The 19867-nt window shown below is 43.7% G+C and overlaps 1 protein-coding gene across 1 annotated transcript in view; it reads left to right on the forward strand.

The window, feature by feature from the left end:
- whrnb (whirlin b) overlaps nucleotides 1–19867 on the forward strand; it is a 56113-nt gene that overhangs the window by 11701 nt on the left and 24545 nt on the right. The window contains 3 exon segments of the mRNA XM_069166117.1: nucleotides 13560–13613; nucleotides 13615–13731; nucleotides 16327–16452. Of these exon segments, the coding sequence (XP_069022218.1) occupies nucleotides 13560–13613; nucleotides 13615–13731; nucleotides 16327–16452 (297 nt within the window).

Below are 19867 nucleotides of genomic sequence, written 5' to 3' on the forward strand. Positions count from 1 at the left end.
GTGTGTGTGTGTGTGTGTGTGTGTCTCTGTGTGTAGGTGTTCGAGCATGTAAAGTGCCGACATGAGTACTTTTCCTTTATGTTTTCTGAAGCTCGTCGGTGAATAACATTTATTACATAAAGCAGAATTCATCCTGGATTCTTCTTTCCGCATTCATCAACTGAGCGACTGTTGTTTTCCTGTATGTACATTAATGTACAGCGACCATCGCAGGCTTCACTGTAAACTGTCCAGAAAATACAAAAAATACTGAATTATTTTATACTTGCGGATTGAAAACAGTCGAGCGAGAATGCGTCGCTGCATGAAGCATATTTTAAAAATAAATGCCGTCTAATGCAGCTCTGCGTGGACAACATCCACTTTACAGTTAGTCTTTAAGATCTCGCTGTTCTCTTTGGCGCCACCTATGGCGATAGGCTGTTATTGCAGATAGGCACGGATAGCATTCGTTTGAAAATAAAAACAAATCATGACCAGTCCAACGTTAACTGAACACATTTACATTTACAATATGTAAACGTGTACGCTAATGAGACAGGACTTCAGCCGTAGCCAAGCGGCGACCAACAGTGATGTCACTTAGTCCATCTGCATTTTCTCATAACTACGACATCAGGATCCTTTAAATCGGAGAAAACTCTTCTCATAATAACACGGTGAGGACTAAAGTAATTACAACTTCTTATGGTAATAAACTCAAATGGAACAAACCACAGAAATCAGACGGAAGTTACTATAAACTGGGATCAAACCAACGAGCAACAACTTTATAGACATTGCAGGAGTGTGTGTGTGTGTGTGTGTGTGTGTGTGTGTGTGTGTGTGTGTGTGTGTGTGTGTGTGTGTGTGTGTGTGTGTACATCTCTGTGAATATATTGAGTTAGATTGACTGTCACCTCTAATCTCCTGTGCCAGCTGCTTTCTTTTACTTGTTCATCTATCACAGTTACTCCACCTGATCCCCCCCTCTGTGTCTCAACACACACACACACACACACACACACACACACACACACACACACACACACACACACACACACGCGCTGCCTTGTTATGTGAAGCTGATGCACCACAGTACACATCACTGCGTGACTCACAAGTACTTCCGTTATGGCCAAAAGAGGGAGGATGACCAACAGAGTGGACTCATGCTGCATGTTCTCAGCAGACTGAAATGTTCTTATTACAAAACTTTACAACATTACACAGAAGAACCTCCAACAATTCAACAATTCACACATAAGCTACTGTAGGAGGGAAAAAAAAACTCCAACAGAAGGAAGGAAAAACTCTCTTTTAACAGGAAGAAACAGGAAAAACACGAATATTCGAAGAAAAATCTAATAGTTCAGAGTGAATTTCAAATAGTAGTTTTGCTTGAAAAACACATCTCTGATTTCCAGTACATCTGACGTGACTTGAACGCAGCGCGAGTCAGAAGAAGCTGGATTGAACTCCAGAGCTGTGTTTATTTTTTGAGGTGAAGATCAGCATCGTAACCTTTCAGAGACGAGTGTCGCTCCGCAGCTATTCTGGACCGCACGTTTTCATCTTCCAGACGCAGCCCGGGAACAAACTGACTTCAGCGTGAGTCACGCCGAGAGGCTCAAGTGGCGGTTCGGTCCCAGTGAAGGGCCATCAGAGTGGCACCGGGGAGTCTGAGTGACCAGCGCTGACGTCCGCACCGGCCTTTTTATGCCCGCGCATCACCTCTCCCCCCGGCGCAAAAATAAACCCGTGCACCTTTATCAGCGGAAACAATTCCCTCCCTCTCATCCACCCACCCCCTCGCTGCCCCACACAGGACCCCCGCTGAGAGCTCCTCTTCCGCCCACTCCATAGCACAGCTCGAGCAACGCGGCAGGCATTTATAGCCCCAATCACGCTGGAGTGTCACTCATCTCTGCCGGTTGCGGCGCTGATCTTTCTCGCCTCTCTCCGGCTCTGGATGGAGCTGCAGAAAAAAATACGCCGGGCCCAGAATAGAAAGCAGCTACTTCTGCCTCCAATTCACCGCTGCGATCTGAACACAGTGAATGGAGCCGCCTGCGGAGGCTTTCTTTGTCCATCCAGCGTCCGTCAGTCTGTTAGTGAAGCTCCAGTTGCAGACTACCATCGTTTATCTGGGTCACTCTTTTTATTGTCTGCTGAGTGGTGTGATACTTTAACATTTTATCAGGGCAGTAATTGGACGGAGGACAGATTTTAACGGTGGGGTTCATCCATTAATGGGCTGGGCTCTTCTTTGTCTGAGCTAATGGACGGACGGGAACCAGAGTTTAATTTGTAGTTGGAGTTCCTCGTCGTGGAGGACACGTGTTTCAGGAAAGACGTGACGTGAACACTGCGTCGCCTGCGCTCTGATAACGAGTTCTAGGAATGATTGATTACAGGTCAGCACATAATCAGCACCATTATGTTCTCCCATTAATTGCAGCGTTTGAAAGCGCACTGTAAAAGTGTGAGTGGCACTAAAGCAGGCATGTAGTAGTTGTACGAGGCTCTTCATCTCCCTCAGAGCCACCACACTATATTATCTTTTAAACGGTGACGTGAGCGTTGCAGTAAACCAGCGTTTTATGCCTCTCAGACTGCTGCCAGAAGGAAAAAAGCTGCTGTGGGTGACAACTTTGGTCACTTTGTACAACCAAAAATCCAGAAAAATGACACCAGCAGGATGTAACCTTCTTCCTCAGCTCAGTGGTAGAAATTGTGCATTTTCTTGCACAATTATGAGCCATGAAACTTTATCTTTGTACTGTTGTGGGCCACAGCTCACAGATTAAACAAATTAAACCTCATTAAATATATAGTTGCTTCACAGAGTGTTCAAACCCCTTTGCTTTCTGCACACCGGTGGATTTAATTTTGAATGCATACATGTCGGCCTTCACTCAGTAACCTGTAAGAGGAATGATGAAAGCAAACAGGAAGCACCTGACCACACTCTGAATGTCAGATTTTATGAATAATGCTGTTATGTCCAAAATATCGAATTTTCTCAAATGCAGCTACACTTGCCAAAGAAACATTTCGCCATGGGAGCAATAACGTGTATCGTATCTTAACGTAAGGTAAAGTAACACAACATAACGTTAGATAACGTAAGGTAACGTAACATAAAATAACACAAGGTAAAGTAACACAACATAACGTAAGGTAATGTAAGGTGATGTAACGTAAGGTAACATAACATAAGATAACATAACATAAGATAACGTAACATAAGATAACGTAACAAGATAACGTAACATAAGATAACGTAACATAAGATAACGTAACATAAGATAACGTAACATAAGATAACGTAACATAAGATAACATAACATAAGATAACGTAACATAAGATAACGTAACATAAGGTAACGTAACATAAGATAACGTAACATAAGATAACGTAACATAAGGTAACGTAACATAAGATAACGTAACATAAGATAACGTAGCATAAGGTAACGTAACATAAGATAACGTAACATAAGATAACGTAACATAAACTAACGTAACATAAGGTAACGTAACATAAGGTAACGTAACATAAGGTAACGTAACATAAGGTAACGTAACATAAGATAACGTAACATAAGATAACGTAACATAAGATAACGTAGCATAAGGTAACGTAACATAAACTAACGTAACATAAGGTAACGTAACATAAGGTAACGTAACATAAGGTAACGTAACATAAGATAACGTAACATAAGATAACGTAACATAAGATAACGTAACATAAGATAACGTAACATAAGATAACGTAACATAAACTAACGTAACATAAGGTAACGTAACATAAGGTAACGTAACATAAGGTAACGTAACATAAGATAACGTAGCATAAGGTAACGTAACATAAGATAACGTAACATAAGGTAACGTAACATAAGGTAACGTAACATAAGGTAACGTAACATAAGATAACGTAACATAAGATAACGTCTCATAAACTAACGTAACGTAACATAAGATAACGTAACATAAGATAACGTAACATAAGGTAACGTAACATAAGGTAACGTAACATAAGGTAACGTAACATAAGGTAACGTAACATAAGATAACGTAACATAAGATAACGTCTCATAAACTAACGTAACGTAACATAAGATAACGTAACATAAGATAACGTCTCATAAACTAACGTAACATAAGGTAACGTAACATAAGATAACGTAACATAAGGTAACGTAACATAAGGTAACGTAACATAAGATAACGTAACATAAGATAACGTCTCATAAACTAACGTAACGTAACATAAGATAACGTAACATAAGATAACGTAACATAAGGTAACATAAAGTAACGTAACATAAGGTAACATAAGATAACGTAACATAAGGTAACATAAAGTAACGTAACATAAGGTAACATAAAGTAACGTAACATAAGCTAACATAAGATAACGTAACATAAGGTAACATAAGATAACGTAACATAAGGTAACATAAGATAACGTAAGGTAACGCAATAAAGCACAAAGCAACGTAACGCGACGTAACGTATCAGATCGGATCGTACAAACTTGCTGACTGCTGTTAAACAACCAAAGGAGGGTAACGGTTCACGTTAGACAACGAGGCGTCCCACAAACAAAGGAAAACCACGTGAGACTGAATTTCGGTACTACGGAGCTACTTTTGAACGTAAAAAACAAACTGAGTTCCTTCAAGGTGACGCTGCCGCCATCACGTCCACCACCTCTACCTCCACCACAACCACCCCCACCTCCACCTGCACCTACACCACATCTCTGAGCGTGTCTGCTGGGATCTCGTTTTACCTTTTGGTGCTAAAAAAAAAAAATCACTTCACAAAGATTGGTTCACATCAGTTTGTTTGAAGCACATGGAAGCGTTCAGGTCTCTGATGAGGAGGAACCTCAGATTTTTTACACAGGAAATGAAAGCTTTTATATTTACTGCTGTAAACACACAGGACAGGACGTGTGGCTCGAAGCTGAGACGGCGTAAAACTCTGCTGCTTGAATCGTCTTCATTTATCCAGAGCTTTGATTTCACAGTGAAAGGAACGGAGATGTGTACATGAGGAAAAAGAGAAGTCATCTGTCCAAATATGGTCACTTCCTGCCCCCAAACCGCTCCGAACTAGCAAAGATGGTGGGATAGTTTTGAAAGAGAGCATCCTTTGACTTCATGTTCATCTTGGGTGTTTTTTTGTGGATTCAGTACAACACAACTGACCTTATTGCCACTGAGTCCATTTACATTCAGAAGCGGTCCAGTGTTTTGTTGCTGAGTCCGACCCGTGAACGTCAGAACTGCAGCATCTCCTGCAGATTCTTTTACATTTCACTCCCTGCTCTCAGACGATAAAGCCGGCGGTTTAAGTGACTATGATTACTTCCTTTCAGAGAATGATCACCTGTCACAGCAGCTCTCTATCATCCCTCCACCAACACTCAATCCAAACAGAACCGACTGAGCTGTCACACAAAATGAAAAAAAACAAAAAACTTTTCATGTCCCATCAAAGAACTGTTGTGCCACCTTAATGGTGACAGATCTGGGAGAGCTGCGGGACGAGCGTCATCCATCACAGGCGTGGTAGTCGGGCAAGAGGCTCAGCCAAAGACCCAGTTTCCAGCAAGAAGGTGCACCAAAAATATCCCACAGAAAAAAACCCACAAATAACCCAAAAACACAGGATGGAGGAGGAGCTTGTTTTCCCTGAAATTTAGTCCAAAATGATGTCTATTAAAAACATGTTATTTAAAGATACACAAAGTTAAAGCTTTGGAGGTGCTTAATACAAATATCTGTATTTGTTTGTCATGCAAAGAAGGCAGTCTGTATGAAATATTAACTATCATCCGTCTTTATGTGAGCCTGAAGTTAAGAGTTTTAACTAATACTCATAGCTCATAACTTCTAATAGTATTCCGACAGGATGAAATTAATCCATATCACTAACAAACGGACATTTGAGTGCTGCTGGATACTCTGTCAGATGTTTAAAACTGTTTCATATTTCAAGAGTGAAAGAAAGGAGAAACTAATATGGGCAAAACATGGAGAAATAAAAAGGAGGTGCAAATGAATTAAAGTTTTAAAGAGATGAGACACAAAGCGATTCAAAAGAAGCTCAAATCTTATTTATAGATACAGAAAAATAACCTGGGATACACTCTCCCCCTCTAAACTGCAAGAAAACAAAAAGATTTGTACCGTGAAGTGTGATTTAATTTTCTTTTTCCTAAAATGTATTTTATAAAATCAATATTGTAAAAAAATGTATTGAACATTTCTTAATGCTCTGTAAAAAAAAAAACAATTTCCAGAAAACAGTCAGTTCCTGTGTCCCTTTCCACTCTGATCAAACGGTATCTATGGGAACAAAGAGTGTCGGCGCCGACCGTGCCAACAGTCCACTTAATGTACCAGAACCGTCCGCTGGGACTGCAGCGATTCTCTGGACGGTGGCGGCCACCAGGACCGAGTGCAGTACGAGGCCTCGGAGCGCCAGCAGCTCTTCAGCTGAGTCAGATAACATTGGAGGTCACACGGACGGAGAGTCACTCACTCACCGCCCGACCGTAGACTCGGAGATATTCACTTCTAAAATGTTCATTATTGCTGCAGATGATGTGAAGTATCAAAGCTCTGCAAAGATCAGGTTGGAGGTTAAAGAGGTGGAAGTGGATAAAACGTAAAGGTTATGATAATTAAAAACGTACAAATACATGCAAAAGTTCTTACTGACTTTACATTTGGAGTTAGAGCCTCACAGATATAGACAGATATTTTTTATCCAGAATTAAAATTAAAAGAGGAAAAGGCAAATTAAGTTAAATGTTAAACTGGAAAATAAAACTGAAAAAAAGTTTTATATTGAAATGACAAACTGATATTGTGAAATAAAAAAAATAGTGAATCTTTATGAGACCAAAATCCAAATTGCAATGTGTGACTGAAAAGGAAAATAAAAACAATACAATAAAGAAACTGAAAACTGAGGCTGATGCGGAAGTGTCTTCAGCTGCAATACCAGCGAGTGCCACTAGAGGTCGGCTCCAAAAAGCCTCCGGCTCCATAGACTCCCATTCAACTTCTCTCATCAAATCCAAAGTGAATAAAATGTGTCCATCAGTTATCTCGGTGTTGTTAGCTAAAGTCACTCCTTCTTATTAGTTTTCTGGAGGTCCATCTGAAAATAATCCCTCATTCATTAGAAAAGAAGATTCAAGAAGACCTGTTTTTGGGGGCGTGTCTGTTTGATTGACAGGCCTGTGGTGCAGTCAGGTTACAGCTATTGGTGGGCGGGACGTAGTATCGTCAGGTTTCCAATCAGATCGGTCAGATCCTCTACTGGCTCCTCCCCCAGCTCGTCCAAATATGGTCACTTCCTGCTCCAAACCGCTCCGAACTAGCAAAGATGGTGACGGACAGAATCTGAACTGGAGGATTCATAACGTTCACAAACCAACGATGACATCACTGCTTGGTCTCCACAGAAGAACTGCGGAAACATGAAGATGCTGAAAAACCCACCAAACTAATAAATGAAAACTATTGAAGGCTTTCTCCTTTAGCTTTAGTGCCTCAGTCCTCCTGCACGGTAAACATAATGATGCCAGCAGCAGTGAGTGTCCTTCTTTCGTCGTGGTGAAAAAGCCTCGCTGCAGCATTCTGCAGAGCCTGGAGCCGAGCCACCGCCTGATGGTTCAGGGGAGTAAATAAGGCTTCGCAGTAATCAAGATGAGAGGACGTGAAAGCAGGAAAGACTCGGAGAGAGTTCTGCAGTATGTTTCAATGGGAGACGCTTTATTTCTTCAGGAAGTTTATTCTCCGGTCCGACCACTAACTCTTGAAACAAGGTCATCTTCACGCTGCTTTCCTCACGCTGCAGCTAGAACAGAATTTGGGTGGAAAATCGATCGCTCGTACGCGCCATCATCAATTCTACGTAAACACAAAGAATAAAAGTCTCTGCAAGTGTTGTGACTTCATTTTCCAGCTCCCCATTAAAAAGAATGTTGCATTTAAATTGAGTTTCATTGATTTGTTTTGGGAAGTCGGTGTCACATTTTCACTGGATGGACGTTTCAATTCAGAGCAAATCTGTTCAGTTTATTAGGCTGCATCTCATTCAATATCCGTTCACAAGGCATTACGAAAAATTGCAAGCTCCTGCAAAACATTGCGGCGTTTTAACAGCCAAAACCACAATTCACTATTTCAATATTGTGGTTTTAATCTCATACTTTGCTGTTCAATCTTTACAACTACCTGCTGTTAAAGGAGGAATTAAAAAAACTGCATTACACGGAACCATTTTCATGATGTTCAACATGAGCAGCTACCGGGTGCACTACAACTTACACTGTTAGTTAAAGTGGTGCAAAATATCCTTCAAGATAAAACCGGTATCATTTTTCAGAATGTATATTGCGTTAAATGCATTTTTTCCGGCCCGTTGACGTCATACGGTTACATCAGTATCACGTACGTGTGCGCTGTTGAATTTAATAGATTTGGTCTATTCAATGGATTTTAATGTCATTTTGTCCGACCTGCATTCCTAACAACGGGCCCCCGGCCTCTTCAGCTGCTCTTCAGCTGGTCTCTGACGGCGTCTGTCTGCTGGAAAAACAAACACTTAAAGTGCAGCTTTAAGTGTTTTTTTCTTCAGTGGGGAAAAGTGCTGCCCACAACCGTCGTGACTGAACCGAGCAGCCGTGGAAACCTCGACGTCGGAGCTGAAAGACAGACGCTGCTTTTCTCTGCAGGATGTGATCTTGTGATCGGCGTGAAACTTCAAAAAAGGAATGAAACATATTTTACGTTGAATTTGGTGGATCTAACTGGAAACCATGACGATACTACGTTCCCGCCCCCCGACAGCTGTCAATCAAACAGACACGCCCCCAAAAACAGGTCTTCTTGAATCTTCTTTTCTAATGAATGAGGGATTATTTTCAGATGGACCTCCAGAAAACTAATAAGAAGGAGTGACTTTAGCTAACAACACCGAGATAACTGATGGACACATTTTATTCACTTTGGATTTGATGAGAGAAGTTGAATGGGAGTCTATGGAGCCGGAGGCTTTTTGGAGCCGACCTCTAGTGGCACTCGCTGGTATTGCACTTGGTCTTCGTGACGGTGCCATCTAGTGGCCATAAAACGTAAAACAGGCGCAAAAGAGGAAGTGGGATCTGTAGAGGGAGGGGGTCGGGGTGGGTGGACGGCCCGACAAAACGTTGGATTATGAAGAACCGCTATTTCCCGTTTTAAACAGAAACATCCATGACTTCATCTTTATTATTGTAACCATGACAATGAAGGTCTTTTATTTTAAGACAAACTTTAAGATAAATCTGAGCACGTAGAGGTGAAAAATATCTGTGATGATTGCTGTGAGAAAAGCTGCAGAGAAAGGTTTGGAGGCAATCGAGGAGGAGAAGAGGAGAAGGAGGAGCAGGGGGGCGTCGCTGATTCTGCTAAATTTACCTGAGAGGGCTGCAGGTGAAGGCCTCCCGTCTGCCTCCACAGAGCTCCACACTTGTTTGTCGGCGGCGGGAGGTTAAGGTCGACTAATTGAATTTTACGAGGAAGTCTCACCTCCGCCGTCACCGACCGTTCATCATCTGCGCGGCGTGCCGCTCGGTTGCCGCGCGTCTCCATGGTAACCTCTTAGCGGCGTACACGAAGTTAAACATCCAGACGCGATCGTGCTCGTCGAACCTTCGCGACCCGTCGACTCGGTACTTTTCGATGGTGATGGAGCGCCTCAGCAGGGCTGATTTATGAGCGCTGCTCTGCCGGAGTGACACAATGCAGTCTCAGTGCTGAGACACACACTAAATATCCATCACCACTGCAGGGACGGCCATCTATACCCCCCCCCCCCCCAGCTCCCCCACGCCCTCCACTTCCCTCCCCCCCCTCCCACACACATACACACACACACACACAACACACACATCAGCAGACCGCCGGGAGGGAGGAGGACGAGGCAGAGGACGGGTTCTAAAACGTACAACACTCTCTAATTAGATGAGTTGTGTTTGACAGGAGAAAAAAAAGAGCTTTTAATAATGTAATTCTTTATTGATCGCTGAGGGGAAGCCGTCTCTGCTCTTAATCTCCCTGTACGTGGAGGTGAAAGGTCACGGAGCTCGAAGGACACTTCAGCAGGTCTGATATAGTGGAGTGAAGAAGAAGAAAGGATGATAACGACAGGGAAGAAAGAGAGGTGGAGAAATATATCCAGCAAAATGACTGCAGGGCTGCAACAAAAACACATTTAGAAAGAATCTAATATGTTACAGCTATCGGTGGGCGGGACGTAGTATCGTCAGGTTTCCAATCAGATCGGTCAGATCCACCGCTGGCTCCTCCCCCAGCTCGTCCAAATATGGTCACTTCCTGCTCCAAACCGCTCCGAACTAACAAAGATGGTGACGGACAGAATCTGAACTGGAGGATTCATAACGTTCACAAACCAACGATGACATCACTGATAAGTTTACAATCTCCGGCCAACAAACGGAGAGAACCGCTCTGGATGGATTTGGAGAAATATGTGATGATATGATCGGTATTTTTCTTACTTCTCTATCAAAGGGTCTGTTTGAGTTGAACTCTGTATGTGACGACGTGACCGCTGCAGTCTGAGGATCAGTGGTTGGGTTGGGGGGAGGGGAGGATTAGGGGGGGGGGGGGGGGGGGTAATCCATATCTCTGCTCTCTGGCAGGGAGAGAGCCAGTGATTAGAGCAACTTCATAAATCACATAACTTTGACAGCTGCAGACTTCCAGACACCTCAGATTCTTCTCCCGGGACTATTTTCTGGGACGATGAAACTCCAGCGGCGGATAGCAGCAGAGAGAGAAAGTCTAAAAACAGGGCGGCACGTTGCCCGGACGACCGCAGGGAACCGTCCTGCAGCAGGACCGCCTCGCCGTGACCCCCCCGCTGCTGCTGCCGCCCGTTGGGCCTCGTTAGGCGACGAGGCGTCCCTCAGCGAGTCGCCGCGGCCGAACACGCGTGACGCTTAACGTGTCGGGAGAAGAGCCGAAAACAGAAGCAGAAGAAAAGGACGCCGACGGGAACCGGGAAGGAAGAACAGACCGAGTTTCAGCAGCTTTCGTGTTCGCACAAAACTATTTGGCAGTTTTGTGAGAACATGAAAGCTGCTGATGGTGTTGATGCAGATGGGCAGAAATCTCAGCGCTTTGTTTTTCCCAGATAAAAACATCTCGCCGACTAAAAATAGCGCATAAAACACATCCAGAAGCTTTTGTTTGTGAGCCGGAAAAACGTGGGAGACGACGAGAAGAGCGAACGTCTCTATTGGTTTAGACGGATCTTAAAAAGAATAAAAATAAAAACGGGAAACAACAAAACACTCAACATTGTGTTTACTAATAAAACCCTGCGGGACGTACGTGGATTCATGAGAAGAGGAGGATCACGGAGATGAGATGAGACACGGTGATCAGCAGGTCAGCTGAAGACGCAGGACGGCAGGAATTACTGCTTCTTTTAGGGTTCCTACATTTTAAGCGAATATTTCACGGGTGAGCTTGAACGTCATAAATCGGCCCGACGGTGATGCGTTCAGAACCGAGGCGATCGTGTAATTCAATTATAGAACAAGAAGCTACCAACCAAATAAAATGTGTAATCAACATGTGTTCATGTTGTTGGAGGCGATTCGCTCTCGAAATATAAAACTTTTTTTTTTGGTTTGTGCCGTCACCGTTTCCACGGCAACACGGGGTATGACTTAATAACTGGAAAACAATAAGTCGGGTCAGTAGGCTCTTATGTAACGTACGCGATGTTTACTACTTAGGGAAGTAGTCCCGCCGCCTTAGCAACGACCCTAGCAACAGAGAGGATTTCTAGTCACAAACTGAATAAATACAGAACATAGAAACACTAAACTGCTCAGCTAGCTCAGTCTGGTTGGAACAAAGATATCTGATGAAAAACACACTTCCTGACGATACTACGTCCCGCCCACCGATAGCTTTAAGCTTACTGCACCACAGGCCTGTCAATCAAACAGACACGCCCCCAAAAACAGGTCTTCTTGAATCTTCTTTTCTAATGAATGAGGGATTATTTTCAGATGGACCTCCAGAAAACTAAGAAGGAGTGACTTTAGCTAACAACACCGAGATAACTGATGGACACATTTTATTCACTTTGGATTTGATGAGAGAAGTTGAATGGGAGTCTATGGAGCCGGAGGCTGTTTGGAGCCGACCTCTAGTGGCACTCGCTGGTATTGCAGCTGAAGACACTTCTGGATCAGAACCATTTTACAGACCTGGAAGCTACGAACTCTTTTATATCCAGACTACGGTTAAAACCCAGTCAAGCTAGCCGCCGCTTGGATTTTAAGTGCGTGACTATCCGTGGTGTTTTGGTACGAGCGACAAAAAAAAAGGACCAAGAAAGACCCGATTTCACCGAATGGGTCATTTAATAGACTTATAACAAGAAAATGATTTTGCATATTATATGAAATTCAATTCCAATTATTTAGTTGCCATGCCAACTACTCGTTGTAATAATGAATATATTTCCTCCTTTCATTCAGTGTCAGCCTCTAAATGCAGCGCTGCCCTGAATAAAGGTCATCAGCTGGTACATTTCGTGGTGGTTGCCCCCGGAGACGAGCCTCCAACATATAAAGGCTCTGGCCTCCCTCTCGTTTCGTTCGGTGTCTCTCACCGCGTCTCGGCTAATTCTGTCTCCTTGTAACATGACTAAACGACGTGGCGAAGCGAGCCGCGGAGGTTTTAAATGGACGAGCTGAAAGAGTCTGAAATCACTGGAGGAGAAATGATGGGAAAAGGAGCTTCTGTGATTCAGCAGCAAACAAAAGACTCCGGCGCGACGTACTGTACGAGGAGGGACGAGTTACTCACGGCCACCGCCGCGGAAAATACACCCGACATCAAACGGCAGCAAAATGACAGTCTGATCTGGCAGAGACGCAGTTTTGTGGACCGGCTGACTATCTGAGGAACATCGTATCACATTCATAAATGAAACAATAACACATAAAGATGAGAAGGAGATATTTTTTTTTTGGTCATGTTTTTGTGGCTGAAATCATTTTAATTGCTTCTCTGGTTTCCTTTATATACAGTTAGTCATTTTAATGATACCGCCTTTAATTGGTCCTTTTTTGTTTTGTTTTTTAAAGTAAATATATGTGTAGGAAAATCTGCAAGTTTAAAATGTTTAAAGCTTTTCACCCGGATGTCGTCTTGTGTTTCTCAAATGAGACATTAAAAGCAGAATAAAATCAAAATTGGCTTATTTTAACATGCAAATCAAATCACAAAAATGTTATTGTCTGAACAGAAAATGTTTTCAAAGGCAGAGAAACATTTTCTCAGATCTCTCAAACTGTGGAAATGTTCTCCAGCGTTCACACAGCCGAGGTCACACCTGTCTGCCTTCTAAAAGATTACTTTTTTTTGTTTTTTTTTTGTTTGGGGTTTTGAACGTGACATGAAAGCAACCCTCCTCCTCCTCACCCTCCTCTTCCTCCCTCTTTCTCCTGCAAGGTGCTGAAGGGCTGCAAGACGCTGAGCATGTCGGTGTGCTCGATGGGACGCGTCCCCCGGCGGCTACATCACCAACCACGTGTACAGCTGGGTGGACCCTCAGGGCCGCAGCGTGTCGCCGCCGCCGGACAGCCACGAGGCCGACCCGCGGCCCGCCGCCGAGGAGAGGACGGTGAGACCGGGCCGGTATACGCTGGGATTTCAGAGCCAGAAATGTTCTCTGAAGATGCTGTTGCTTTTTTTTTTTTTTTTTTTTTTTTTTAATTGCCGTCTGTGAAATTCAGAATGATTTTATCATCCAGGATGATTATTTATTTTTATAATTGTACCTCCCACTCAGGTCTGACTAGTGACCTGTCACTATTATTACATCATCGCAGCCATTCGAGCATGAGAATTATTTCTATGAATCCGTGTAAAAAGAAACTGCTCAATATTTCAGTCACTGTTTTAATATCGTTTTCCACAATTTGAGGAATCAACTTTTAAATGACATCATTATTTCACTGCAGTTTAACGGCATGTGAATGTATAATCAGCACGTACGACTATTAATATCGGGGATATTTAACTTCTAATATTCAATGAGCATCTGTTGACAGCAACATCAAAAATGTAGCTGTAAGTGTATTATGAAACTAGGAATAGCTTTTTAATAATAATAATAATAATAATAATAATAATAATAATAACAATAGTGGCATAAAAAGCACATAAAGACAATAAAAGTGTTGGTATTTGCGTGACTCGTCAACAAAGATGTGTTGTGACAGCGGTCGGTGGAGGATTACAGGACGACAGTCATCCTGACCTTTGCTGCTCTGACATTTTTTGGACTCATTCGGCAACAAAGTTCAACCACCTTCGGGCCGGCGGGCCCTGAACGCCCCTCGAGAGGCTGACTCATCTTAAGGAGCTCGTCTGGTGCTGAAAACATCCTCTGCTGCTGCTTCTGTTTTGGCTCACCCCCCAAAAAAAAATATCCTGCAGAACATTTCACCTCTTTAAGTAGCCACCAATTAAAAACTGTAATATTTCTGGTGACGCCAAAAGTACCAGGATGTTCTACTACATCCTGGTCGTATTCTGCAGTCTGCAGGTCAGCGTGCTGCTCTGCCCTGTTGACCCACAATCCTTTGCAGTGGAAAATACGTCACATCGACTGAGCCGCCGTGACAGTCGGTGGCGCTGAAGCTCCGCCCACAAAAAGAAGAAGAAGAAGAAGAAGAATCTTTTCTCCGTTTACTTCAAATGTAGCCCTACAGGTCGCGACGGATATGAACCAAGAGGGTCAAAGTTCAAGATGCACTTTTATGATGAAGTATTAGATCCCAGTTGTACACACACTACATGCAGTAGTACTGGAAGTAAAAAATAAAAAAGATGAGATTGATTAGGTTTACTCTGGTCTCCATGGTAATTACACCAACAATCAGACACCATCTGGAGTCTCCGTTCCTCTCGAGGATCGATGGTTTGAATTCGCCTCGTCGCCGGTCAGTTTTTCTGGAGAAAACAAAAAAAAAGGAGGAAATCGATGTCGTCATCGGCTCGGCAGGAAGCATCCAAACATCCTTCAGCTGCCAACTCCAGGAAGTAAAACTGCTGCATCGGCGAGCTCCACGCTGCCAGCGGTGGTGCTTCTCCATACGGCCCTGCAGATCTGACTGGGGGTCAGTTGGGTGATGATTTATGTCTATTTATGGCAGAAGAACTGCTTATATTTGCTTATATTGAGACGAGCTGCAGGAGAGCGGAGCGACGTGGGGAAGCGGAGGGATGATTTGTCGGCTCCTTATTTCGGCGAACGTATAAATCTTTGTCAGCGAAGGCGCCAAATATACACCAGCTGATCTACAATACGCCGGCTGTCTGTCGCATGAATCACGCCGGTCGGAGCTGAGATTACGCAATAAAAAGCCAGCGAGCCGTCTGAAGGGAAACTTTCTGCGTGACTCCACACGGCTCTTCCACATTTTATTCATGTGTAAATAAAAAAGATGCACTGAACTTTTTCAGCTGAAATAAATCGCATCGATTTTCGGCCTCGTTTTGAAACGTTTTGAAAAATGGTTTTGAAATTGAACGGCGACCGCGGAGTATCTTTACTTCCATCTGCGACGATCCATATTCCATCACAATCATCGCTGCGGATCCTCAGAGCGTTTCGGAGCTCGTTGTTTTGCTTTTCCGGCTCTTCAATACGTTTCCAGCTGCAGGAAAGCTGAAGAACAGGAAGCCGTCGTCCGCCGAGCAGCGGAGGAACTTCTCCAGCTGTTCGGCTCCAGATGGACGTCGTTGCATCGGATATCTGCAGCTTGCATCACAAAATACCAACAAAAGCCTGCGTTGAACAGCGCTCACACTCCGCTGCATGTCGCCTCCTGTTTTCTACACCAGTAGACGGTCGATAGTCTTCAACTCTGAGCAGGAGAAACTTGAGCTTGTGTGTTTTTGCTGGAGAGCACTTCAGCATGCGGACGGGAGGAAGCGACTGAACCTTCACAGCAGCCCACAAATATCCTGATCACAGATTCCTGAGCGGTTTTTCGTCCTTCCAGACACGAAGGGAACGAATTTCAGTTTTCAGGTCCCAGTTGAGTAAAAAAATCAAATAAAATCAATAAAAAAAAAAAAACTAAAATCGATTTAAATCATGAATCAATTGCAATGATTACACGTTTTTCATAAATAGTGAACAAATATACGCACTAAAAACGAACATATGGTGAAAATGATGAAATGACCCGGCGTGTCCTCCCTGCAGGTGAACCTGAACATGGACGACGGGCGTTCTCTGGGTCTGATGATCCGCGGCGGCGCCGAGTACGGCCTGGGCATCTACATCACCGGGGTGGATCCTGGATCGGCTGCAGACGCCGGCGCACTCAAGGTACCGCCACTCAGCATCGCTGGGACGCAGCGTAAAACACGTCCGGCAGAGTCCGGGCCGATGAGATCTCTGGGGATGGTTGCCGCGGTAACGAGAGTTAGACGACGACAATCGAGTCGTGCCGTCTCCCGCGACTAAACTACGTGTCGCCGGTACTTTTGGTACGCCACCGACATCTCACAGCGTTTCCTAAGAACTTCCGAGACTTAATTTAATTTAGATAAAACAAAGTGTTGTTGAGTTCTCGAGAAGAAGAAGAAATACGTGGGGGTTTTTTTTTTCAGTCTGTCGGCTTCAATCCACATTAAATATTCAAATAAACAAACAGTGACTGTAGGAACAGAAGGAAACAGGCTGGAGGTGTTAAACTACGAGACACGATGCAGCGCCAGTAAATATGTATATATATATATATATACACACACGCAAACGGTAACGAGCAGCAAAGTAAATACTAAATAAAAGAAGACGGTCGCAGTGATGAGTCAGCAAATAAAAGCCCGTTTCTGACTTGATTTCCACTAAAGTGGAGATGAAAGATTTTTAGACGGCCCTTTAAGTCTTCGTCACACTTTTAAAATGTTGACGAGACGACCACCTGTCACCGCTAGACATCTGCTACCTGGTTGTGATTAAAACCTGTTACCCCCCCCCCCCTCCACCCCTCCACCCCTCACCCCCACCCACCTGCTCCCTATTAGGGACCGCTAACATCTGCTACCTGCCTTCGCCAACGTCGCTCACTCAGCCTTCACCGCCCTCGACAGGCCGCCCAACAAATGCTTTATTATCCGTGCTGATCGTCGGCCGTGTGCTTTCAGGTCGAGCTTTCTGCCTCGCCGGGCCGGCCGGCCACTCTCGTTCCCCCGTGCGCTAGTTTTTTTATTTATTTTTTAAACCCTGCCTGCGGGCGAGAGGCGAAGCAAGCCGGCGTTTTCCTACCTGTAAACAACACGGGCTCTTTTTTCATGCGGCGATCACACCGTGTCCTACTTGGAAGATAAAAATAAAACACCAAATCTGTGGCTGGATTCCATATTAGTTCAAACTAATTGGGACAACCTGAGGGGAAAAAAGAAAAAAAAAAAAAAAGCCTTATTACACGGAGAGAAAGTGACTTTTCTCAGTTTCTCAGAGATGAAGAGGTGTTTTGTTTTTTTGTTCGTAGAGGATCGGCTGGTCATCCTGCAGAGAGTTTGACATGCTATGAAAGAAAACATGAAAGCAGGAGCTGCATTTAAAAATAAATGTAGTGGATGGTTTTTTTCTCTCTCCACCTCCATTCACTGAGTCTGCAGTCATTCATTGCTGCTGCTGTCCATCTTTAGAAGTGTGTGTGTGTGTGTGTGTGTGTGTGTGTGTGTGTGTGTGTGTGTGTGTGTGTGTGTGTGTGTGTGTGTGGCACATTGAGTGATCCTGCCATTAGACTGGAAGCAGCAGCAGATGCACAAAGAGGCCGTATATCCTCTTTCCTGGAAAACCATCTCTCTTCACTTGTTTACATCTCTGCCTCCCGGTGGCGGCACTAAAACAAGATGGAGGATCGTCTCGGCGCCACGGCGAGTCACACAGAAAAAAATTTAAGCATTTTTTTTGTTTTTCAGTCATACATACAGAGCTAGACTATGTAACCTGACTGCACCACAGGCCTGTCAATCAAACAGACACGCCCCCAAAAACAGGTCTTCTTGAATCTTCTTTTCTAATGAATGAGGGATTATTTTCAGATGGACCTCCAGAAAACTAATAAGAAGGAGTGACTTTAGCTAACAACACCGAGATAACTGATGGACACATTTTATTCACTTTGGATTTGATGAGAGAAGTTGAATGGGAGTCTATGGAGCCGGAGGCTTTTTGGAGCCGACCTCTAGTGGCACTCGCTGGTATTGCAGCTGAAGACACTTCTGGATCGAAACCATTTTACAGACCTGAAGCTACGAACTCTTTAATAAATATTTAGGGAACGTTGTTAAATTACAGCCTCTCGCGATAGATGTCATGCGAGTCGTTTAGGGAGCATCTGTAAATTTGAAAAACAAAAGACCAACCACAGTTACACTCTCCCCCTCTAAACTCAATGAAAAATGTAATTTTATATTTGTTAAAAAGATTTCTATAACTTTGTTATCCAAGAAAGTTGTATTGAAATTAAGATATCGAGTATAAAAACTTTGGACCAAAGCATACAGTCTGATCATATTTAGTTTAATATCAAAATCGTGGCCAAAAGATGAGAAAGTTGACACCCAGTAGAACTTGAAAGAGTTTAGGACATATTTCTGGATAAAAAGACTTTATTTGTTTTTTTAAACGGATAGTTGTGCTGCTCTGAAGCTGGAAGCAGCAGCGTGTCGACGCGCACAGCTTGAAAACTGCGTTGTTAAATATTCCTGAACTCAGCAATGCTGCAGAAAACGAGTAGATCCATCATCGCCGGGCCGCTCTGCGAAGCGGGCTGAAAGTCAGAGCACTCATTTATATTTGTGCAACGCGGCGACAGCTGGTGTTGCCCGTTCATTACTTTAAGAGAGTGAAACGCTCGGCCCGCAGCCATTAGAAAGTGATATAAATCTGCTCCGAATCCATTCAATTAGAGGCTGTTTGCAAAACCTCGGAGACGCCAAACGGGAAACATAAAAGACGGATCAGATCTAATTCGGTGTCATGATTGAATGCGTCTTCGCCGGCTGAATATTATATTTCAGTTTGGTTTGAATTCCTTTCTTTAAGGATGACCTAACTTTTTTTTTTTGTTGTTTTTTTTTTTGCTCCATCTTGATCTTTAATTAGCGCGTCTCTTGCGTGTGTGTGTGTGTGTGTGTGTGTGTGTGTTTGGGGGGGGGGGGGGGGGGGTTCGAACCACAGAGTGTCCCGTCACATCTGATGCTCTGTAATGTGTCTCTCACGGAGAACAGAGCGCAGAAGGGAGGACGTCTTTTCTCCGTGAAAACATAAAGAGCAGCAGAGAGAAGCTGCTTGTTTAAACGCCGTCGGCCTCGTTCTGTCGGCGGCTTCCAGCCGGCCGGGAAATCTGACGGCTAAATTTGTTCCAGGTTTGTTTTTTTGTTTTTTCTCACACATCATGATCTGAGGGCATCACTGAAATCTGGAGATGTTTTTTTGGTCGTTTTTTTCAAATCACATCTTTTGGGACTTTAAGTCTGTCTGATCGGTTATTTGCAAGTAAACAGATCAGATTTTTAGGCGTGTCCAGACATCGCCGACTTATCTGCACAGGTTGCCGTGGTAACGCCGTATGCGTAGCAGCAGAAGGTTTTATTTCGGCTTGCTCGCGTTTCAAACCTCCACGTGTGTTTTAAATCGGGATTTCGTGTCGTTTTTTTTACTGTTTAGACTTTCAAAACTCAATCTGGACATGACCGAGATATGATTTTGCCGTCACGACTTCCCC

The sequence above is a fragment of the Embiotoca jacksoni genome, unplaced genomic scaffold (assembly GCF_022577435.1).
Source record: "Embiotoca jacksoni isolate LCO1_2020_lvr unplaced genomic scaffold, fEmbJac1.0.p SCAF_37, whole genome shotgun sequence".
Taxonomy (NCBI): domain Eukaryota; kingdom Metazoa; phylum Chordata; class Actinopteri; family Embiotocidae; genus Embiotoca; species Embiotoca jacksoni.